The sequence below is a fragment of the Bactrocera dorsalis genome, chromosome 5 (assembly GCF_023373825.1).
Source record: "Bactrocera dorsalis isolate Fly_Bdor chromosome 5, ASM2337382v1, whole genome shotgun sequence".
Taxonomy (NCBI): Eukaryota; Metazoa; Arthropoda; class Insecta; order Diptera; family Tephritidae; genus Bactrocera; species Bactrocera dorsalis.
The window spans coordinates 5492931-5516738 of record NC_064307.1 but is presented as its reverse complement, the minus strand read 5'-3'; the positions used below and the strand labels follow the sequence as shown (position 1 = coordinate 5516738).

General features: G+C 35.5%; 6 protein-coding genes across 7 annotated transcripts in view; 3 read left to right on the top strand and 3 right to left on the bottom strand.

The window, feature by feature from the left end:
* LOC105226437 (ATP synthase subunit b, mitochondrial) overlaps nt 1–23808 on the bottom strand; it is a 459686-nt gene that overhangs the window by 411540 nt on the left and 24338 nt on the right. The gene's annotated exons all lie outside the window — the stretch shown is intronic.
* On the top strand, nt 66–739 carry LOC105226454 (NHP2-like protein 1 homolog). The gene is made up of 2 exons (XM_011205327.3): nt 66–222; nt 281–739. The coding sequence occupies exons 1-2, from the start codon at nt 220–222 to the stop codon at nt 659–661; spliced, it is 384 nt and encodes a 127-aa protein (XP_011203629.1). The 5' UTR covers nt 66–219; the 3' UTR covers nt 662–739.
* On the top strand, nt 982–2740 carry LOC105226457 (eukaryotic translation initiation factor 3 subunit E). The gene is made up of 3 exons (XM_011205329.4): nt 982–1196; nt 1272–1664; nt 1725–2740. The coding sequence occupies exons 1-3, from the start codon at nt 1107–1109 to the stop codon at nt 2544–2546; spliced, it is 1305 nt and encodes a 434-aa protein (XP_011203631.1). The 5' UTR covers nt 982–1106; the 3' UTR covers nt 2547–2740.
* Nucleotides 2725–5361, bottom strand: LOC105226456 (acetyl-coenzyme A transporter 1). The gene is made up of 3 exons (XM_011205328.4): nt 5015–5361; nt 3505–4954; nt 2725–3448 (listed from the first exon to the last, which is right to left on the bottom strand). Exons 2-3 carry the CDS (start codon nt 4948–4950, stop codon nt 3251–3253), a joined length of 1644 nt encoding a protein of 547 aa, XP_011203630.2. The 5' UTR covers nt 4951–4954; nt 5015–5361; the 3' UTR covers nt 2725–3250.
* Nucleotides 6708–10702, top strand: LOC105226458 (beta-1,3-galactosyltransferase 1). Of its 2 annotated transcripts, XM_019990352.3 has the most exons (5): nt 6708–6884; nt 6956–7475; nt 7585–7741; nt 7812–7959; nt 8033–10702. In XM_019990352.3, the coding sequence occupies exons 2-5, from the start codon at nt 7148–7150 to the stop codon at nt 8852–8854; spliced, it is 1455 nt and encodes a 484-aa protein (XP_019845911.2). In that variant the 5' UTR covers nt 6708–6884; nt 6956–7147; the 3' UTR covers nt 8855–10702. The 2 variants fall into 2 exon arrangements, with proteins under 2 accessions (XP_019845911.2, XP_049314521.1); XM_049458564.1 differs by having other exon boundaries at nt 6708–7475.
* On the bottom strand, nt 10176–12046 carry LOC105226459 (charged multivesicular body protein 5). The gene is made up of 5 exons (XM_011205333.4): nt 11832–12046; nt 11595–11746; nt 11372–11537; nt 11070–11303; nt 10176–11014 (listed from the first exon to the last, which is right to left on the bottom strand). Exons 1-5 carry the CDS (start codon nt 11898–11900, stop codon nt 10952–10954), a joined length of 684 nt encoding a protein of 227 aa, XP_011203635.1. The 5' UTR covers nt 11901–12046; the 3' UTR covers nt 10176–10951.

Sequence of the window (23808 nt, the reverse complement as noted above, 5' to 3'; positions counted from 1 at the left end):
TACGTATTACGTCAAATAGGGACCCAGTGTTATAAATGTCATTTGTAAAGGGATGATTGGCAACCATACACGTGTTTTTATCTGCTCATTTCTTCTTGTTCCTTTTGCCAAGTTATTTACTATTCTATTGCCCTCAGTGAAGCCAAGTAAAACATCTAGCCGAGAGGTTGCGTTGAATTTTTTAAATTTTTACTAAAATAACAGCAAATCTATATCAAAATGGTGAGTTTTAAATTCCATTAGTGTGTGCCGATATATTATAAAAAAATATACATTTCAGACCGAAGAAGTCAGTCCAAAAGCATTCCCGCTTGCTGATGCTCAACTCACAGCGAAGATAATGAACTTGTTGCAGCAAGCTCTAAATTATAATCAACTACGCAAGGGAGCCAACGAAGCCACCAAGACCCTTAATCGGGGTCTTTCCGATATTATTGTAATGGCTGCTGACACAGAACCAATCGAAATCCTTTTGCATTTGCCCTTATTGTGTGAAGATAAGAATGTTCCCTACGTGTTTGTACGTTCCAAGCAGGCATTGGGACGTGCATGTGGCGTATCCAGACCAATTGTAGCGTGCTCGGTTACAACAAATGATGGCTCACAGCTAAAATCGCAAATCCAATCAATTCAGCACGAAATTGAAAGACTTCTGGTTTAATGTGATAAACTATGTATTCAAACTAAGATGTACAAATAAAATATTTTTGTGAAATAAAAATATCTCTTATAAAATTAATTATATTTATATAAAATATAAATAATACATAAAGTATTTACTATTTTTATCAGTTAAAATAGTTTGAGTGAAGTCATCCTAAACGTTTACAAATTATTTGGAATAACTTACGTTGTATATCGATATCGAATATTTATCGGTGACGAGTTGTTACCATAAAAGTTGTAGCCAACGTTGAGAGTTGGCATCCCTATTCTGTAAATAATTTACACTAGATGTCGCTCTGCATTGTCATTGTATATTTCTTTTTACCTGTTCTTCGCAAAGAATAGGCGACGTCTAAGCTTTGTCAGCACGTTATTTGTACGCCAAACTATCGTGAAACCTTTGAAAATATTCTCCAAACAGTGAAGAACTAACTTTCAGAATGGCGCAATTCGATTTAACAAGAATAAATTGTCAATTTTTGGACAGGCATCTTACTTTCCCGTTGTTGGAATTCTTGTGCGGAAAAGAGGTTAGAAATATCTCATTCGCTTTGTCGTCATTTTCTGTATATTTTTTTGTAAAATATTTATTTCTATTGTTTTAGATATATAATCAACAAGAATTGTTGGAATACATCCTAGATACGGTCAACAAAACCAACATGATCGATTACACCATGGACACACGTAAACGTTTGAATCTTAGTCAAGAAATGCCGGAAGAGTTGGTGCAACGCAAGGCTGAGGTGCTGGCTACACTAAAGCAATTGCAAAATGAAGTAGCACCGATTATGAAAGCTACCGATATTCTTAAGAATGGTGAGAGCATGAAAGATTCCAAAACTTTTGTTAATGCTCTGCAAAAGGACTACAACTTTAAGGTGGAACATTTGGAAAGTGCATACAAGCTGGCTAAGTATTTGTATGAGTGCGGTAACTACCAAGAATCGACATCCTACTTATATTTCTGCTTGATTGTGATGTCACCAAACGACAAGGTATATTGTATTAAAAATTTATAAATCTTGCTATAAAATATTAATTTTTTTTTGTTATAGAACTACCTTAATGTATTATGGGGAAAATTGGCAGCAGAAATTCTGACCTTGAATTGGAACACAGCATTGGAAGATTTGACACGTTTGCGTGACTACATCGACAATGCCAATTTTACAACAATACAAGCACTACAACAACGCACCTGGTTGATCCACTGGTCAGTGTTGGTATTCTTCAATCATCCCAAAGGTCGTGATCTTATTATTGATATGTTCCTGTATAAGCCTCTATATTTGAATGCTATACAAACAATGTGTCCACACATTATGCGGTATTTGGCCACTGCTGTCATCATCAATCGTACGCGTCGCAACGCACTCAAGGACCTCATCAAGGTGATACAGCAAGAATCGTACACCTACCGTGACCCCATAACAGAGTTTCTCGAATGTCTTTATGTAAACTTTGATTTTGAAGGTGCTCGTTTAAAGCTGCACGAATGCCAAACAGTGATTTTGAATGACTTCTTCATTGTCGCCTGTTTGAGTGAATTCGTCGAGGACGCTCGTCTAATGATCTTCGAAACTTTCTGCCGTATTCATCAGTGCATCACGATTAGTATGCTTGCTGACAAGCTGAACATGAAACCTAGCGAAGCTGAATGCTGGATTGTCAACTTAATTCGCAATGCTCGTTTGAATGCCAAAATTGACTCGAAATTGGGACACGTTGTTATGGGAACTCAACCTCTGAGTCCTTACCAGCAACTGGTAGAAAAAATTGATTCATTGTCTATGCGTTCAGAACATCTGGCTGGATTAATCGAGCGTAAAAGTAAGCAAAAGAACCCCGAATCGGCCGATTCATGGAAATATTATTGAATATAAACGAAAAAAGTAGTCTGTAAAGTGTAACACAAACGAATTACAATTACGTACTAAGGGGTTGGATTTGCTTCTTAGTGTTCAGAAGAAGTAATATACGGCATAGAAAATGTATAATATAAATTTTTGTATTTATCACGCAAAGAACAAAAAGGCTAGAATAAAACAACATCTATTATTCGGGCTGCAAATTTGAGTGTTATTTTTTCAATTCTCCAAAATGGTTACAAATACCTTCTGTAGGAATTTACATCAAATCTTAAGCTGTAGATATTTTCTTTTTTATAAATACAATTTTTGCGGTATTTTATTTTAATTAATATTAAGACAAGACAAACATCAATTTAAACAATTCTTATTACTCTCACACAGTTTGTGCCATAGATTGCAACAACTTTTTGAAAGCAAGTCGATTGTTGTTGTATTGAACCACTGGTTTAGCAAATGCATACCTTACAACTAAAATTCAATTGCACTATATTTTCACATACATATAAAAGCATATTATTGGAATTTTCAAACAAATATTGTATTATGTTAATTCTATACTAAAGGGCATAACAAATTGTGTTTTAAATCGGCGAAGCATGTGTATTCCGCACAGATTTAGTATACACCTCCAACTCTTCCACCGCGTCAACCTTAAAGTCATCCAACAGGTGGGTGTGACCATCATCCTCCTCATGTCATACAATGAATTGCTATCTTGATTTTTTGGCACTGCCAGCACTCTTTCCCTTTTTAACGACCAACCAACTTCGCGTTGGTAAATTTTGCAAATAGTTTATCCAACGCCGCACACACAACAACCACACAATGCCATATACTATACATATAATCGATTCAATGTAGTAGCCATCGAAGACAATTTTACATTCACCACCAGCGGCCTCGCATTCCTAATTAAACAACATTTATTATTTATGGTATAAAATTATTTTTCAAATAGACTTACCGATTTTTGTGTTTTTGTCAGACAACTATTTTGTGCTGCCACTTTCGGGTCTACATGGGTACACTCTTGCCATGTTAGTACATCTACCAACCACAAAACCACAGTGTTTGGCCAGTTTCCTCCCAGATTCGACAGTGTGTTGAGGAATGTCATGTATGTGCCACCTACTGCAGGATCGGAAATTTTCGCGAAAAATGCCATTACAGCGACAAACATGCAGTAGAGGAACACCTGGTATAATGCGTAATTAACAATTAAGAGCACATAGTAGTAGATGGGTACATGACCGTTCGATATCATAAAAGGTGTGCAATAAGTAATGATGGCCGCTACTGTACTAAAGACAATGCGATACGGTATGGCTTTCACGTATATCTCCATTGGACGTGGTCCGTGGGTATAACGGCTGACGATTAGTGGCAACACTATTTGCAATGGGATTATGGGCACAACCAATAGCGCCAACTTCTCTTTTGGCACACCAGCATCGATTAATTTTAATGATGTGACTGCATCACAGGCGGCAAAAGTAACTTTGACGGTTAACAATATAGCAGCTAGAATTTGTATGGGGCGCATGCGCACCATGTCAAACAGAATTTTGTAGCTCTCGCGTAGATTCAACTCGTGTTCATCGGTGTAACGTGCCGCCGTATGTGCATCCTGTACATCGTTCTCCTTTTTAAAGATCGCCACCAAAGTCGTCACTACCATAAAACAAACTCCCCAGAACCATAAAAATTCAGGCAATGTCACAAGTCCTGTATCCAACGGTTCGGAACGCAGATAATTGTTGCAAAAGTCTTTTGACTCCAGCGCTATAAAGACCACATAGCCTAGGAAGTAGCCAGCAGTTTGGCCCACACTATTGCATGTGGACGCATAACCAACATTGCATCGCTTCAACATGGTAAGCGCCCAACCATCTACAGCAATATCTTGGGTAGCGGCCAAAAAGTTAAGTAAAAAAAACAGCATGGTTAAGAATGGTACATTGGGATCAGACCCATTACCACCTAACCATCGTTCTACTTGCCACGATAGGAAAAGCATAAAAATACCAATTAAATATTGCGATGGAACCAACCATGATTTTCGTCTTCCAAATCGACGAAAGTAGATGGAGTCAACAATTGGCGCCCATAAAAGTTTCATACTAAAAGGCCAATATGCGAAGGAAAATTCGGCTTGCTGTTTATAACTAGCTCCACGATTCTGCAACAGCATGGGAACGGCCGCAATTAGACCCAATGGTATACCTTGCATAACGTAGAGGAAGAAAAGTATGGCAATATTTCCGCGATCACCGCGTATATCTGTTTTCTCATGAAATTCATCATTTACATTCGATGGACAGTCCGACGGTGGCGTTTCGACCAGCAATTTCTGCTTGTCACTTTCATCAGCCGACATCCCATTCGTTTCCTGTCGACGGCGCACAGTCATATTTCTAAAAGAACGTTTATTCTGATTAAAATTGTCAACACTTCCAATAACCTACAATATTTACTTTAGTTATTTTTTGAAATCGATCACAGCGACACGTCAGTAACTTTCTGCCTTCTTACATGTATGCCCAATCTACAACGCATAGATTATAGGTTGGTGCATTTGTACTGCGTGTCAGAATTTATTCGATTGAATTTACATAAAATTAAGTTTTCATTACACATATGTAACTTATGCACACAAATATCGTCCGTCTATTCGTTGCAAAAATCTTTTCGGGATTTAGTTCACAAAAATTTATAAATGTTAATACATAAAATCTAAATTAAAACCGGAGCGACAACAAGAAAACCCAAACCACTTTTAGAATACAATTTACCAACAATTTATTTTATGCTTTTTTGTTTTGTGCTGAGAATAGGGTCGCCACTATCATACGATTATGAACATTCCAATTCGTTACCGATTACTTTGCTGAAACATAAAATGCGACTTTATTATGTTTTATATAAATCCAAGTGTGGTTATATATTTGGCAGATATATAAGCCTCGTCACTTTTGACAAAAAATATTAAATTAGTAAATAAATCTGAATTTTTATATAGTGCTAATATTTGATATTTCAATTTCAAAATGAAAAGAGGAGTCCTTACAGGAAGAGAGAATAAGCTCTCAGTAAATATTTAGAAGCGGTATCTCTGGCCGACAGTAGTGAAGGGCGATGTTGTGACTTTTAAGGAACACTGCTACTTGTGACTGTGACTTTGTAGTAGCAGTGATTTTAAACTGTGACTGTGACTAGAATAAAAATTGTAACAGACATAGGCCAATAAAGTAAATTTTACAAAGTATATACATAAAAGATAAAATTAAATAGTGTTAAAAATATTTACATTAAATGGAAAAGAAGGGCAAGGGCAAAATATCACATTTTGTGAAAACAGCATCCACTTCTTTAAAAAATTGCCACACATAACTCATTTTGGTTCTTTTTGACACAGACATCTTTAATTTTTATTAAGTTTAAGTAAACTGATTTGTAACAGTTTCGTACACAAATTAATGTAAATGATTCGTTATTTTTTATGACGCACATTTTTAAAGTCGCACTAAATATATTCTCTGAAGGTTTTTTTCAATATAAGGATACTCAATAGAAGCTATTTAAAGTAAACGAAAACATACTTTTAAAAATATTTCGTTACTTATAAAATACTTTTTATAAGTTTTTTTAAATTACTTCGTATATAAATTGATGCAATTTTAAGATTAAAAGTTTTATAATTGGCTTTACTACAGCAGTGAGGTTTCTGTAATCAATTTAATTTGTACATGAATATTACCCGTTTAAAGGTAAATTAACTTTTTATATGTTAACCAATTTATACTACTCTAAAATTGAAGAAAATTCATAGCTTTAATGAATATGAATTCATCACAGTCGTAATTTTTTATATTCCACGGTGAATGCTATTTTGTCACAGTCGCAATTTTTTATATTCCGCGGTGAATGCTATTTTGTCACAGTCACAATTTTTTATATGATACTGTGACTGCTACTTTGTCACAGTCGCAGTTTTTCATATGATACTGTGAATGCTATTTTGTCACAGTCGCAATTTTTCATGTGATACTGTGACTGCTACTTTGTGCGTTAATTCCTGTCACTGCTACTTTAGGAAACTTGTCACAGCTGTGACCAGTGATTTTTAAGTAGCAGTGACAAAGTCACAGGTACTCAAATATTTGCCATCTCTGGCCGACAGCTGTTATGCGGTCAGTTCGATCAATTATTTGTTTGCACATTTGTTGGTAAATTTCTTTGCGTGAGTTGCTATAAAATTTTTTATCAGTGTGAAATTAATCATTTTACTAACATGGTGATATTTGGAATTATATCGAGGAGTGTCTCTTTATCTACTGTAAAATAGTAAGTGATACTGTGCTGGGTACTTGTCTTCCTAAATACATACGTACATAACTACAAACTACATAAAATAGAATTTGAAGGGCTTACTCAAAATACTCGTGATCAATGTAGTAAACCGGTCGACAAAGGAAACAGGTGTTGCATGCATCATTTACTCTGCACAGGCTAAAAAAAATTACAACTACACTAATTAAGGTCGCTTCAGGCCCTATTAATGCACTTTAGATCGAATATGCTGATTGCTAACGTTTGTTGCACGCAAAATGGTTCCGGGTCAACGTGAAAAGTGCTTATTACTGCCGCAAAGGAGTCATCACAAGCGCGACATCACGGATATATATTCCTCAACTGACTTGGAATTAGTAGAGGTTGGTAATAGTGAAGTGGATTGCAGTGATGAAGAACTGGAGTATAAGAGGACATCGCAGCAGTATTATGGGAAACATGAGTTTTCCTTCATTCAAATAATGATGTCGGGATTGCGTTGGCGAAAACGTGCTGTAATACGTATAATATGTTGTACAATGATATTACTTTTAATGTTAATGTCATTCTACATGCCACTTATTCCGAACATGCACACACGTCACAGTAAGTATTAGTGTATATTATAAATGAAATACAAAACACACATTATTCACTATAGAATTTAAAAGTATAATACATATATATTTTTAATATTTGCTTACATTTATTACAGCTGCACTACCAGATTGGGGCTACAATACGTCCAGGAATTTAGCTGATTATGTGGTACCTGATAACAACACAGTGATCTTAGAACCTCAGCATGTGTGTCAAAATAAGTTGTTTCTACTTGTTGTTGTTTGTTCAAGTATTCAGAACTTTGCCATAAGGTTTGATATATATAAATATATATATACTCATAAATATATACATATTAATAAATAAAAATAATTTTTTCAGACAAGTCATACGTGAAACATGGGGCAACACATCTCACTTCAATATTGGCATGTTTGCGAAACTACATAAGCGTTTTGAAGGTCAATACTTGGAACCGTCGCCAGAACGCTTACAATACTATAGCAAATTCCTAAATCTGTCAACAAATGTAAGTCCACTTAAAGTTAGAAATAACAACATATTTTGACTTTGGTCATTTTTCGATTATTTCAAATTTTCAGGACACACATACTATTCCTGTTGTGATACCGGTAAGAGTTTACTTTATGTTGGGTCGCAATGGACCCAATGCTGATCCCTCAAATGAAACATCATCACTTATACGCTCAGAGTCCGAACAATACGGCGATATTATACAAGAAAATTTCATCGATACTTATAACAATTTGACCCTCAAATCAGTGCTTGCTCTAAAATGGATGACTCAACGTTGCGCACAGCGTTCGGCATTCTTTATGAAAGTGGACGATGATACTTTCTTAAATGTGCCAAATCTTTTGCACTACCTACTCGGTGGCACAATACCGCTCTACAACGATACTTTGGATTTGTATGACACACACACATACCATGTATTATTGCCACGAAATCGCTTCAACATTACAAGAAATTACCTGGGAGGACATTTATTTTGTTCCTCACGACCAGTGTCGTTGGTTAGCAATAAATGGTATATGCCATACTACATGTTTCCGGGCGATAAATATCCAAAATACTTGAGCGGCTCCGCATATGTTATGTCTGCCGACGTGGTACCACGTTTATACCAAGCCGCTCTGAATACCACCTTCATACACATCGAAGATGTCTACTTAACAGGCATTTGCGCTGAAAAAATTCACCTGCCTCGTCGTCACAATGCACTATTTAGTTATACACGTGCTAGGGACTGGTGCAGTTTTCGTGGCAGCATCTCGCAGCATGAAGTGAAAGATGAGAGTATGTTGGATGCCTATTTATATGTGACCAATACGAGCTTGTATTGCGCACCTCCTGCTAAATATATGAATAAGCGCTTGCATAAGCAAATCGGCTGTGTTTGAGTATATGAAAAATGAGACTGTCATTGCGAATGTTATATTTGTATTTCGATTATTGTCGTATTTTAATGTTCTTTAGTTATTTTAATTTTGTGTTTTGTTTTGTTTTCACATTTGCACCACCGTTAAGAATGTGCTTCGCATTAGATTAAGTTGAAGAAAAAGTGCGCACTAATATACACGTGTACATATATATATTTATAAGGAGTTATTGTATATGCATAAGTATTTGAAAGCTACAGATAATTATAATATATTTTAAATTTCCTTTTAACTGCATTATATGCAACCTACTCCACAACCATTTCGCACAAGTTAAGCAAGTAAGCAAAGAAATAGGCCATATACAAGAGCAATGTCACTATGTTATTTTAACTATTTATACATGTAGCTGTGTATGTCCCTAATCAACTTTATGTAAGTTCCATTACACGATTAGGTAATAATAGTTTTAACGTAATTAAAGTTTTTACTAAAGTTTACCAAATTATTCTTATGGATTAAGCTAAAGTCTGTCATTGTTTAACAAGGTCTGTCATATGTTGTAAACTTAAAGTTCTATTCGTAAAATAATAATAAAAATGTAAATACTTTGAAACATATCTAGATAAAAAGTGTACTATGTCGACTTAGTAAAATTTCGTGGCCGTCTTTTTAAATTTATAGTTTGTGAATTCACCGAATTCGTTCAGTGACAGTTCATGGCAAGGAAAAATATTTTAGATATTACCCTTATTATAAAAACTAAATGCTTTCACGAGTTTACTGGCCAGGTTTTTCGTATAAGCAAGTACATATATGTATGTACATACATATATCTATAATTATATACAATTGTAAAAAACAAAAACAAATTCGTGTTTATTGATTTGTAGTTTAATTTAAAATAATAATTGTGATTTTCCAGCCATCTATATAGTTGAATTAATCGATACTGTGTAAAGTACTTAAAAAACTGAAATAGAAACACAGGCAGCCGACTATATATTTATAAATATTATAATGTAATTAAAAATCTATGTCTTTTGCACAATATGGATTATTCAAATTTACCTTTTTTTAACATTATACGCAAACAAATGATGATGTCACTACGTTCCGTGTATCACATATTAAACCATATTTGAATTTTCATTTTTTTTTAATTTTCTCTAAATAATTAACAATATAATTGCACAGCAAATGTTTTCACATACATATCTAGATTTTAAACTGCGATTCTTGAGCACAACCGTTGGTCAGCAAAGCTTCTAGCCAACTTTTTACACTTTTTTGACGATGTTGTTGTACTAACTAAATTTCTGCTCCCGAAATTTAAAAAAATGTTTATAAACTATTTCAATTCTAAGGACTTCATTGGTTTGAATTGACAATAAAAATTTCGCAATTTTTTATAATATTTAGTGCACATACATTTAAAAATAATTCACCAATGGCAATAGAATTACTTTAACGCACTGTTTGTTTGTTTTTCGTTTAAGTTTTATGAAATAACTCCGTATTTGTATGTACATTGTAAGTGATAGTATTATGCACAATTATTTAAATATATATTTCTATGTAATTTCACACAAGTAAATAGTCCAGATGTGTAATATACAGACGTATTATTAATTACATAGGTCAACGAAATAATACACATCAATGTTGCCATACTTTTAAATGCAACTGTGCCAAGTAGCATTGTTAAATTTTCTGTTCTAAATATACATTTATACTCAAGACACTAAAACTTCGAGTCACACGTTTTTTGTTAAAAATTTACTTATAATAGAAGTATATAAAATTTGATAAATAAAAAATCAGAAGACGCTGGAGATTATTTCTTTTAATGAAGATGGTAGTGTGTCGACTAAAACACATGTTAGTGTAATCAGATTCACCAAAAAACTGTAGTGACGGAACCAATGAAGTATAGACTCGAAGCGAATAACAACTTGGTTTTTATGTTTGAAGCTTATTTAATGATGATTCTAAAAAAATGTTTACAGGAAAGCACAAATGAAAAAAATCCATTTCAATTATTACAGTTTATAAATTCACTTAATTTACGTCACTATTTTGACATCTTACTAGAGACGCAAAAAGAAGTAAATGTGTTTAAGACGTTTTAACCGAAGTGGGCACTTTAGGCAAGCCAAACTCGTCAGTTTCAATTCCACTCTGTAAACAAATTTTATATAAAATTCTTCTTCATTGTATTTATTTTTATACATACTTTACTGCCGGGTACAATACTATCGGCACCTGGTTCCTTATCCGGAGCTGATGGTGCTTTCACCATGTCATCCAAGTAGCTGGTATCATCATCGAGTGCTATTTCATCGCCTAGTGCATCTAATTCGGCTTGCAGTTCATCATCGTCAACTTCTGGCATGCCATATGTACGTCCTAAAGCTTCTTGTACCTCATCTGCTTGTTCCAGCATATCGGCCATATCGTCTTGGATGTCCTTTAATATCATAATCCAAAACATTTGTTGTCAAATAAATGTGCACGTGCATACCAAATCGTACCCACCTCAATTTGATCGATATTGACTTTCTTGAATTCCTTTTGCATTTGTTTGACACCATCCTTCATTGCAGCTACAGTAGCTTGTGTGTCTTTTAGCGATTGTGCAGCATAGTTAGCCTGTTCCATATTGAATGACTGATTACGAAGTGCTTCAACTTGCTGTTCATAACTAGAATTAAAATCAAAGTTAATGCAAATGTATTTTATAATTTATCAGCGCGCCTACGCCTTCTTCTGCTTCAGCACACGCATAGCTCGCTGCTTTACGGAGTTTTTAGCCGGTCCTTCGCGCATTTTCGACATTTGTTCACGATATTTACGCAGTTCATTATCCAGCTTTGTTATCTTCTCTTCGATATTATTCGCACGAGTATCCACCTTCACAAGGGAAACGATTTATAACAATAAATACTTGTTTATTTAGAACAAAACATTTCTTTTGTTATGCGTTATAAAAACTTACCCCCGCAATACAATCGTTCAGATTTGGTGCTGGCTCCTTGGGCTTACCTTTTCCAAACAGACGATTCATTTTAATATTTGTTTTTGGTTTAACTTTACGGAAAGGTTACTACAATTGTTGGAAATTAATTTAAATAAATCGTTTTTTGTAAATATTTTGATCTCCCCACAAAATTATACAGCTATGACTAATCTTTGCAATGAATGATGACAGTTCAATATGCAGTGCTATTCAAACTTTTAGTGTTTACAAATAAATGATGGCATTGCCATTTTAATAAATGTTGATATGTACATACGTTGCGTTTTTTGATAATTATTAAGTTTACTAAATTTATTTAATATTTTGTAATAATTAGCGTATTTATTTAAATTGTTAAAATATATATTTTTATAAAAATATAACAAGTATTTCACAAAAAGCAAAAGAAACCTATGAGAATATACAGCAACACTTAACATTTTCATTAGGTTATATCAAATTTGGTTCCAACGAAATTAATGCCAAAAGTGTAGAGTTAGAACTTACATATGTAAATTTATATTTCAAGAAGTGATCGAGTGTTACGCTTGTTGAAAATAGTGGCTCAAAACAACATTGCCCCACCCTAGTATATACATACACATACACATATCGACACATCGATCGGAATTCTCATTAAATTTCCAGTAGACTGCTAAAAATACGCACATATGCCGTTTATATGTTTGTTTTATGTGGAAATGGATCACGTCAAATTATAAGTTGAACGATGAGGGCGTCGCTCAAACACTTTGATCTGTCAAGATTTGTTTCTGCGCATGGCTTCGTAGCCCATTCATTTTTAGAGCCGTACATGTGTGCATACATAAGTATGTACATACATATATACGGTTATTGAGCATTCCAGTATGCAAATAAAAAATGCATGCCAATTAAAATTTTTGGATAAGATTGCCGCACAAATTTGCGCGCCATATGTTTGCATTTGCCTTTTGGAAGTCACTTTACAGTTTGTGTGCAACATCGCTTTGGCTATTTTAAATAGATTCATTTGAAGTGATTCTTTAGCATAGTTGAATTATTTTTTATTAAAAAACAATTGCGCTTACATACATATGTACATACTATACATACGTAAGTATGTAAAGATTATAATTTCCGAAATATTATGAATCGAATTAAGTTTGAGGTTAGAGACTGATTCAAAAAAGTAAGCACTAGTTGTATGTCTCAACTAAAAGCATGGTCCCAGCTGAATATTAAATTAATATTAAAATATCTAAATTATACTTAAGTGCTCAATCAAAATAAGAAATCTCTAAATCTCCAGTTTGAGGAACTTATGCACACTGTATTTGTTGGTATACTGTAAATATGTACTCGTATGTACTTAAACTTTATGTACACATGTATGTATGTATGTGTTAATATTAATATTTATATACATACATACATACATATGTATGTATGCATATATGCATATTCACAAACACATTCATAATAAAAAATTCTTCGGTTGCTCGATTAATTTTCAATTTTGACAAAACTGTGCTTGAAATAATGGATTTGTTGATGGCGGAATCTGTTGTTGGCTGATGGCATCACATGTCACTTAAAAGTCGGCCAAAAGCTGCATAAATTTCCCATGCAATTCAGAAAACAATAAAAATGTTTGTGTGCCTGATGATATTTTTCAAATTTTAAAGTTTGAGATTTATGAATGCTCGTCTAAAAAGAAAAAAAAACTGAAGATATGTATGTATGTATGTGTTCTCTTAAAAAAACCAGCAAATGTTTTGGTTTTAATTAATACATAATTCACACTTTCATTGATTTCATTATTTATTTCACCAGACTCCTCCATAGGCATGGATAAATTGTGCCCTGTTGAGAGACGAGCAGTTCTTTTCGTTCGTGCTAGTGTAATATGATTTTGATTCATTTCGTTGGCATAAACACAGTTTCTTTGAGCAAAGTTTCTTCTAAATGCTTTATCTTTAAACTTTAAAACGTATGTATACAAATAGGTTAGGTTAGTTGGCTGATCCAAAGATCGCACCTGGACTGCTAGTCCTTTGTGATGCCATAAAAATGGAACTCCTGTAATTCGATCTTATAAATCAGTAAAGCGCCTTGTGGCCAATAAAAATTTGCTCAAGCTTTTAATTTCTATTTTCACCAGTTCGATGGAAGATCTGAAAGTGTTACCTAACAAGTGTTTAAGCCTTGATTGAAGGAAGAGCTTAGATGATTCCTCTCTCTTCCATCTTCTTCCATGCAGCTGGCGTCGGGTAGGATTCTCAACTTTTCAGCATGGACCATTATAGGGCAATCTTAACCTGGGAGAGGCTAGCCTTACAGGGGGCAAAGAGCTCACTAGATCGCTTAAGATCGATCTTGGTCCAAAAGGATGTTGTGACTGCGCATGAACCGATAGTACCCCAACACTGACCAAGTTCCCGCGAAACTCAGCTACCCAGTAGTAGAACCCACTAGAAGAGGGAAGCACTGATCCGTTCCCATTCTACTGATAGCGGGGATAAGGTACCCTGCTTTGCGAGCTCATCAGCCTTACAGTTGCCTGCTATTCGATATTTTCTCTGTCTGAAAATCTAACAGGAAGCTGTACAATTTATTTTCTCGAATAACTCTGAAACAGTTAGAACAGAAACAAACAACCAAATATGGGTCAGATGGGTTAAGAGCCCAAAAGTAGGCTTCACACCAACGATTCACCGAATAGCAGTCACTTACCTTAAAACTGAAAGCATTTACTTTATAACACCGCATTTGAATTATCTACTTACATACTTATGTATGTACCATTATAATGTCTGAATTTTCTATAGCCGGCTGACTGCTGTGGACAACGTCTGGTACTTCCTCACATATATTGGAGTGTAGTTAATCTTTTAAATAGATACTGTCAAACTGAAAAGAGTAATCGATCACATTTCCTATGAGCTAACAAACACATTCATACACAATACACGCGTACATACATACATACACACAGGCATGGGTGTGGCTGAGTAATGGAAGAACTGTAAAGCGCACGATTTGGGAACAAGACGGGGTTTGGACTTAATGCAGATGCTTATGTTGTAAGTATGTATGAATGAGTAGGCCATAAAATGAAATTCCAATTTGCCTTTTAAAATCCACTCAGTGTGTGCACTTAAACAAATATGCAGTCTGCCACATTTATTTCAAGGAGTAAATTGTTGCTTTCCTCATGCATGTTACACGTAGTGTGTGTGGGTGTGTGTGTATTTAGGCTTGCATTGATGCACAGAAGTTCTAATGAAAAAATGCGCCCTGCTGTGTACTCGCGTGACTTGTTGAAATACATATTTGTATATTCGGTAGGTGCACGCACGCATTTGCGGCACGTACATACATATGTACATATGTATGTATGTGTGCAACATCCCTTGACAATGGCAATTTCAATATTTTAATTTTTTGCTTTGGGATGGGTGTACAGATGTCGAAGCGTCCAATTCATGCGGTTGCAATGACTCGTCCAGAGTGCACACCAGCGCCGTTGCCTCGGTGGTTGAGCATTTGACATGTGGGATTATTTCAACGGGATTAATGCGTCTTTCGCAAAGCACTCGATTCTGTGGAAAGTGCGTGTTTAACGGTCGGCCCTAACACCCTAACTTGAGTGGCATATTTTTGTTTTTGATCATCACCGTCTGCTGTCCCGTTTGCCGCTTACTCCGAATAAACAAAACATGCGTCCTTAAAATCATCTCGCGCTGCATCTCGCCCTTATGCGCTACTTCACGTGATGAGCGTGTTGCCAACGCCAAAGGCAATCGATATTCCTACGCCGCGCGTCCACACATCCACTTTGTTTGCATTTTTGGCTGCGTCATTTGGCGCGTGCACGGGGCAAGGGTGTGCGCAAGCGTACCTTGTATGGTGGCGGGTTTATCAAAATTGTATTTTTTACGATAATTTTCAAGTTAATGAATATTTGTGGTGTCAACAATAAGGCAAAGTAAATATCGCGTGCTTAATAATGTACATTTTAATTGTGTTTTTAGTTTTTCATGGAGAGGTTAGACCTACGGCAATCAAAATTATGATCTTTTTTGTAAAACCATCTTGAAGGTAGCATTCATACAGTATATCGGGGATTTTATACACACTATAAAAGTCTATATGGACTTTATGTGCCGGCGCATTGAATTCCTTGGACCAAAATTGTGTATGCAAGTACATAAAATAACTGTTTATAATAATTTTGAGGTTTTTTAAATAAAAAAATTCTCTTAAAACAATCATTCACATATGAAATCTGAGTGCAGTGGAGAACGAGAGCGTGTTTTCAAGTGTGCAAAGTGTTAAAATATCCTGAGGGCAGCGTCTGCCTTTTAAGTGGCCATATGCCTAAATCTAACGAGAATAGCAAACATTTTTGTTATTTTTAGATTTCGCTGGATGCCAGCGACTACTACGAGGGTTAACCCTGATTTCCCCTTTTTATTTGCATTTTAACCATGTCGCCCTATTCTCTTCATAGTCATTCATGTCAATCACCATCTTCAATTATTCAGCCATGCTATTGCAGGCTGCCAGAAATCTAACTCTCAAGCATGTGTCCGCTGTTAGCCACTGGCAAATTAAGTTGACGTGCAAATATGCGCAAATGTATGAATTAATCACATTTGAGTGATTCGACGAGGCGCTGGTGTCGGAAACATGTGGAGGATATTTTGTTGCAGAAGTGAAGTGAAAAAATACAAATGCATTTTTATTAATAAAAAAATAATTTTGCTGAAAATACACGCCAGTTTGAGCGTCTTTCAATACAAACGTCTTACTTTTGAAACAAATTTCAAGTTTTATGGGAGATATAACTATATGATATAGTTTTTCGATCAGAACAAATGTTTATAACCTCTAAAAAGTTTTTAAACCGCTAGTCTCTTAGGCAAAGTTGTTCGGAATGATCAGTAGAATATTTCTCGCATACGCAATCTTTGTGGCTCCCTATAAATCGACCCGCTCTAATATGCATCTGCATCGAGGATATCAAGTTATTAATTACATCTAAACAAAGCAACAAAATTTTATGTAAGCAAGTGACAGACAAGGGTCCAAAGCGATTTAAGACCTGATATCAACATGTCTTTTTAAGCGTTAAGAGACATTGAGCAGACGCTTTGAGGATTTCAAGATGGGCAATCTGCCACACTTCTTTCATGCTCATTGGCTTCCGTTTGCTGCTGCTTCCATTAATTTCAATACGTTTTCTTTTGTTTACTTCCGACAATTATCCCAATTTTAACTCCGACTTGGAGAAAATCAAACCTTTTGCCTTCTTACATTCAACGTTGCATACATACATGTACATACAAGTATATCCCATATTTTTCTTCATGTTTTCAAATTCCACAAAATAATGCAGACATTTTCGAAACGTGACACATTGACAACTTCAGCAGATTTTAGACTGGAAAATATCCTTAAATAGATATGTATGTGTATATAAGTATATATGATATGCATTTAATTTGACCATGAAAGTAAATTGATAGCATGGCTTTAAGCACGTCCAGCGTCACGCTTATTTTTCTGCAAATTGCGTCCACTTGCTTGCTTCTTTTACCTTTCAGGTAAGGCCACGTGTGGTGCGTGAGAATATTTCGTGACCAGTGATTGTCAAGCCTAATTATGTTTGATATTTTAATGCATTTCACATGTTCCGCGACTATTAAGGTTTCTTAGTTGTTGTATATTTACTATTGTTTTTGCTCATTCAACAATACTGTACCGCGAAGGTTTAGGAAACCACCTCACTTGTTGAAAATGTTGTGTTCTTCAAGTCTTAACAAAACGGTAGCCTCCTAATGACTGTCCGTTGAAAGCGCTTGCATTTACCACATTGCTGTCGCGTCTCTCTGCCTCTAATTTCCTGACTTACGTTGAATGCGGTATAATGTTGGTGCTTGTGGTGGGTACTATATGTAATACCGAGTCTGGAATGCGATGAGGTAACCAACATAAGTGAAACCTTGGGCACGCTCTAAAGAATTGAACTGTCTGGTGTTATGCTTTGCTAAGAATTACTTCCAAAAGATACTTTACCCACAGGAAAGTGTCGATTGACACCAGTTGAGGTTAATAAAGTCGCACCCTATACTCAAACCCCATGTCTCATACATGTAAGCCACAAACCTCGGGTTAAACTAATTAAAAATCAACATCAGCGTGAAACGTCGGGCGTTTGGTGTAATTATTCTTAAAAAAAACTTTATTCTTCATCGGGCCTCTCCATGAGACTTCCTGCTACAACAAATACCCCACCCAATGTACTTGTATAGAGTTTAATTCCTGACTTAATTAACATAATAATTTATCTCACGTTAATTAAAGTTTTAGGTGAAGAGAAAATAAATTGCAAAATTTGCGTGCTTCTCGCCTTTTAGACTAATTAAAATGGACAATTTATCATACGGATTTTAGGAGTTGAGTACTTCCCTACCTTAGAATATGTGGTTGAATATGCGTTAAAAAGGACAGTAGCGCCCGATTTTTGAACTAACAAACCTTCGTTTATGAGAACGTACTAATACAATTAAAGTTACAAATCTTCGCTGGCGACATTACCATTCACATGTGTCAAAAATAATATTTACTCAAGTCGCTTGGCTTGAAAATGTTTTGCCGCTTCTTCTTCTCATTCCAGAATTGTTGACATTTTTTTTTCCTAAACACAAATTGGAGCCCCTTCATATGAAAAAGAATGATCCGTCACAAGAACCAATGAAGATTTGACTTCCTCAATTCAACAAACAAATTTAGATTAACTAATGAGTTACAGAGGTTGTGTGGCAATAAATAAAACTTGACTTTTGTATCGCCGAAAGTGATCAATTAAAACAAATTAGTAAAGTTTTATTATTGGACATTTGTATGTATGTTTGCGCCAAATAAGGGAGTATTGATAACAAATATCCGAAATCAATTAAGAGACCAACAAGCGCTGTTGCTCAAGAGAAAACTACCACTAACAACAATGTTGTAACAGTTCAATGACTCTGGAGACCGGAACGTGGAAATAAACGAACAGAAAGAAGCCTACGTATTAGGGCAGTTCTTAATTGTGTGAGCAAATTTTTATTAAAGTGTTCTAAAATGGCCATATCTCCTATAATTAAAATCGAAGGTATGACCTGCAAAGTGTGGTTAAAATTTGTGAAGAAAAAGTATTTATAATGTTTAAGGTAATCTCAATGTAAACTGATGAAATTTCCGAAAGGACTGGCAGTCGGATAAAGACGAGATGGAATGGCTTAACTGCATGCAGAATCGACAGGATCATGTGCAAGAGTACTGAAAGGAAACACGAAAGCTCTTTACTCACAAGTTCTCTAAAGGACTGCAAGTCAGTTGTTGGTTTAATGCACGTCAGGATGGGCATATGTAACGACAATTTATGCAGAAACTACATGGAAGTAGGCATGAGAGAGGCGATAGAACATTTCCTATGCTTCTGTCAAGCATTATCTAGAATACGGCTCAAACATCTATATAGGTAAGAATTTCGTAGTTCAAGGGGCTAGATGAAGTATCAAAATTAGATATCAAATTGCTCTTAATGTTCGCAAAAAACGTCGACGTACATTGCATTGGAAGACATTTTTATAAACCACAACTAATTGAGGGAGAGAGACTAAAAAAAATTGTACACATTTTTAAGGACCACGCTAATGAACATAACATAAGTACATATCTCCGAAAACAAAATAACCTTTGTTGGGTTTTTCTTAAACATCCACTATTAAATCAATAATAAAAAGACCCTACAGAGCGATAATGGAAACCCTCCGCACATTATATTCTACACTTGGTATATACACATATTTGTAGGTATATTTGTAAGAGCTTGAGCACCAAAGCACCAATGAGGCAAGATTGACAGCCAGCGACACCAAATTCGTCAGATGACAATCAAATTTAATTTGTTACGCTTAATTGAAATAAACAAACAAAAAAAGTGACCGCGGGCAATCATTGCACATTGTTTACTAATTGTAAGAAAATTTGGAAATATTTCACTATAGTATGGAATTGAATTCAAGTAACATGTTACATTAGATGATTTTGAAATGAATTATTTTATTACAAAATAACATTACTTAGTTGGAAGTTAACTAATCGAACTAAAACGCTCTAAATTGTACCGCTAACAACCAACGGGAGCAAAAAAGAAACAGCCACTGCAGCGGCAGTCGAGTTTATGGTGGGTATCCGAAACGAATTTAGAGATTACAAAATTTCGTTAAAAAAATTACAGAAATCTTAAGAGACTAATCAGAAGGACAATCTCTTTGACCCCTTGACACAGCGCTCCCGTCACTTTCACTGAGGTGTGATTTGAGAGATTCTTTGTGGACTAAAGTAAATAAATTTGTTTGTGTGCTTGAGTTCGGCAATTCCCTTGGAAATATTTGAATATGTTTTCTTTTTCCCCGCTCCGACCACTTATCACTTTCTCTTGCTTTGATTTTAATTTAGAAAAGACGCACAAATAGTCCACGACTCCAATGCAACAAAAATAATTTTCAAATACTTAGGCGTCGTTGTCTTTGTGTGTGCCGGGGTACGTGTGTATGTAACTATCTGCGGCAGAATCTGCGGTATTAGCTTAAAAAAGCAGTGGTGTAGTTGCTGAAACCAAGGGGGATTTAATAATATTCGCTTGCTATGCACAATTTGGTGTAAACATGATTAAAAAGTGCCTTCTGGGAAAGGAGAAACCAAAATAATTGATTTGCATATGACAGTTGACAGTTCCAAAAAGTAATGGATGTCCGAGTTGGTTGAAATTGTTACAAAGTAATCAAAGTAAATATTTGGAAATTATAATTAACTTTATTGTTTTTTTATATGCTTAATCCAATCAAAAATTGTTATATTGGATATTGAGACAAGAGACTAATTACTAGCTAACCCAAAACCTACTGAGACTTTTTGTATTAGAGAACCATCATTAAAAATACACAATCTGTAAATGCCTTTCATGCAAATGCGCCAAACTAATTTTTAGTTTTATGCTCAGGGAACACAGAATCGCTCACTGCACGTCACTGTCCCGAAGTGTCAAACGCGTAACTGTACACACATACATATACATATGTTCCTCCATTTTCAATCGAAGTGAAGAAGTAACGCCGCGAAGACTGGTGGGAGCGCATAAGGCAAACAGATACGCTTCGTTTAAATTGAATAATGTGTTTTTAAGTGACGCTTAGACGCATTCTTCTCTAAATTGAACAATTGCTCATAATTCTTACTCAACGGCCACATAATATCGCCAGTAGTTCCACTTTTCTTCCACTTCTTCTATACATATGTACGTATGTATGTATGCATATACTTGACATGTACTTCTAGCTCCTCAACATCAACGGCTTGAATGCAGGGAATGCATTCATTGAATTCGCTTTTCTTCTGTGGCAATTTCCATCAACTCAAGTCTTAAGTCGCGAACAGACAGGGGCGTACACGCTTCTATGTGTACATTTGCGCTGAGCCGGTCGTTTTACCAGAGCGGCTCTGTGTTTCATTGCAATGCGTTCATGCGTAATTCTCCACTGAAATTGGAAACCTCATTGCGAGGATAGATGAAATGCACGAAACTGCGCAGCAGATCATCAAGCGTAGATTAGCGCATTCCTGGCTTAATTTGTAGACGCACACACACACACACATACGCGCACAGCTATTTACGTTGCTTATAGTCTAACAATAGGCGTTGAAAGTTATTTTATAAATGTTTTGCATTGCAGCATATCGTCAGTGATCTCAGTCGACGGATTTTACGAGTTCAACAATCTGACAATTGAAGATTTTCTTATTGAAAAATGGGAAAATAAAAGAACTCGCACTTTCGCATAAATATAAATAATTGCCGTTTACGCTGCGTTGTGGGCATATGTATTTACATGCATATGTAAGTATATATGGCAGCATTGTGCAATGGACAATAGCAGCGCATCGCATCGCATCGCAGATCGTTTCAATTGACTCGGATGTGGGTTGGGTGTAAAACGCTCGCAGTGCAAGTGAAGTGTTGCGCGCTTGTTTATACTTTATCTGTTGACAGTTGATTTCCTGCAGAACCATTGCCACAAATTGGACCTGTTTTTCATAATTAACATATATACATACATACAAGCGTATTTATGACAGGCATTTTGTGCTGGTGTTAAGATGCCGCCAAGCGGATGATCCTCATCAAGAGTTCAACACTCACTTGAGGTTAGTGCAGCCAGGTTACGCATCACAAACAATGGACTAGAATATCAACATTCTTATGCACTTAGAACGTTTATGAAGATACAGAGAGTCTACAGTCTAAATTGTGTTTTAATTGTATTTTCAATAACAAATTTCTTGGACTAAATTTAGAGGGTGTTTATAATTTAGGTGTTTAGGTTAGGTTCTTGAGTATTGAGTATTTTGAATGCAGAATAGGCTTTCCTAAACTCAAACACCGTCATCTTACGCAAAATATTTTATTTTTTTCAGATTTCTGGAGATGCATATCTAGTAGCATATGTAAATCCTTAATATTGGTAGGCGAAAAAGTTTTTTCGTATTTTGTCAATAGATGTCGTTGCAGTCGTATATTTCTAGTGTTACCAATCACATTTTGTCATACCATATAGTGTGAGGTTCAAAAATGAGTAAAAATAATGAAGAAATTCGCTATATTTTGAAATTTTTACGGAGTTTACGGAGACAATGCTATATCAGTTCGTGTAGCACAACAATGGTTCGCTCGCTTCCGTTCTGGAAATTTCGATGTGAAAGATGCACCATGCTCTGGTCTACGTATCGTTGAAAAAGTCGATTAAATTATGGAAAAGATTGACCAGGGCCGTCACATAATCAGCCATCACATCGCTAAGGAACTTAATATTCATTATCAACCATTTCATAAAGGTTGGCTACAAAAAGAAGCTCGACGTTTGGGTACCATATGAATTGTCTGTGAAAAATTTAATGGACCGAATTAACATCTGCGATTCTTTGCTGAAACGAAATAAAATCAGACCATTTCTGAAGCAAATGGTAAAAGGAGACGAAAAGTGGATCAAATACAACAATAATGTGCGAACAGATCATGGTCTAAGTGTGGTGAAGCTCAACAAATGGTCGCAAAGCCAATATTAACGCCTCGAAAGGTTATGCTGAGTATTTGGTGGGATTGGAAAAGAATCATTCACTATGAGCTGCTCCAGCCTGGTCGAACGATTGATTCTACATTTTACTGTCAACAACTGATGATATTGAAGCAAGCAATCGAAAATACGGCCAGAACTGATCAACAGAAAGGACCCCGTCTTCCATCTGGGCAACGCTAAGCCACACACATCTTTGATGACTCGGGAGAGCTTGGCTCGAAAGTTTTGATGCATCCACCATATAGCCCTGACCTTGCAACATCGGTCTACCATTTGTTTTGGTCAATGCAGAACTCCCTCAATAGAGTAAAGTTGGATTCAAGAGAAGCCTGTTAAATTACTTGTCGCAGTTTTTCGCCAATAAACTAGAAAAATTTTACACGGATGGAATAATGTCTCTAGCCGAAAGATGACAAAAAGTGGACGACCAAAATGGTACATATTTGGTTTATTAAAGTTCAATATAAACATAAACAAAAATAAGTTGAAGTTTGATTAGAAATACGAAAAGACTTTTTCGACTACCCAATATTAAAATTTTTTGAGATTTCTTGATCTGCATACCTAGCAAGATATTCAAGTTCTTGATATTTCATTATACCTTTTAATGTAAGTATAATATATGAATTCTGGTTCCTCTTTACGCACACCCGACTGTTGCAAGATCGGAAGTACAGCAAAAGCATACATATGCATATGTATATAAAAATGTATATTTAATGAAAAATCTCGCAGTAAGCCCGAAGTGCGATTTAGCCTCATAAAAAAACAATTCATTACGGCTA

Bases quoted from the DNA above. Each gene is read 5' to 3' on its own strand.
- LOC105226457 (XM_011205329.4), top strand. From the start codon at position 1,107: ATGGCGCAATTCGATTTAACAAGAATAAATTGTCAATTTTTGGACAGG. The intron at 1,197-1,271 runs GTTAGAAATATC...CTATTGTTTTAG, and splicing joins AATTCTTGTGCGGAAAAGAG to ATATATAATCAACAAGAATT. The intron at 1,665-1,724 runs GTATATTGTATT...TTTTTGTTATAG, and splicing joins TGATGTCACCAAACGACAAG to AACTACCTTAATGTATTATG.
- LOC105226456 (XM_011205328.4), bottom strand. From the start codon at position 4,950: ATGACTGTGCGCCGTCGACAGGAAACGAATGGGATGTCGGCTGATGAA. The intron at 3,449-3,504 runs GTAAGTCTATTT...TTGTTTAATTAG, and splicing joins TGACAAAAACACAAAAATCG to GAATGCGAGGCCGCTGGTGG.
- LOC105226458 (XM_019990352.3), top strand. From the start codon at position 7,148: ATGGTTCCGGGTCAACGTGAAAAGTGCTTATTACTGCCGCAAAGGAGT. The intron at 7,476-7,584 runs GTAAGTATTAGT...CATTTATTACAG, and splicing joins GAACATGCACACACGTCACA to CTGCACTACCAGATTGGGGC. The intron at 7,960-8,032 runs GTAAGTCCACTT...TCAAATTTTCAG, and splicing joins TCCTAAATCTGTCAACAAAT to GACACACATACTATTCCTGT.
- LOC105226459 (XM_011205333.4), bottom strand. From the start codon at position 11,900: ATGAATCGTCTGTTTGGAAAAGGTAAGCCCAAGGAGCCAGCACCAAAT. The intron at 11,747-11,831 runs GTAAGTTTTTAT...TCCCTTGTGAAG, and splicing joins TGAACGATTGTATTGCGGGG to GTGGATACTCGTGCGAATAA. The intron at 11,538-11,594 runs GTAGGCGCGCTG...TTTTAATTCTAG, and splicing joins GTGCTGAAGCAGAAGAAGGC to TTATGAACAGCAAGTTGAAG.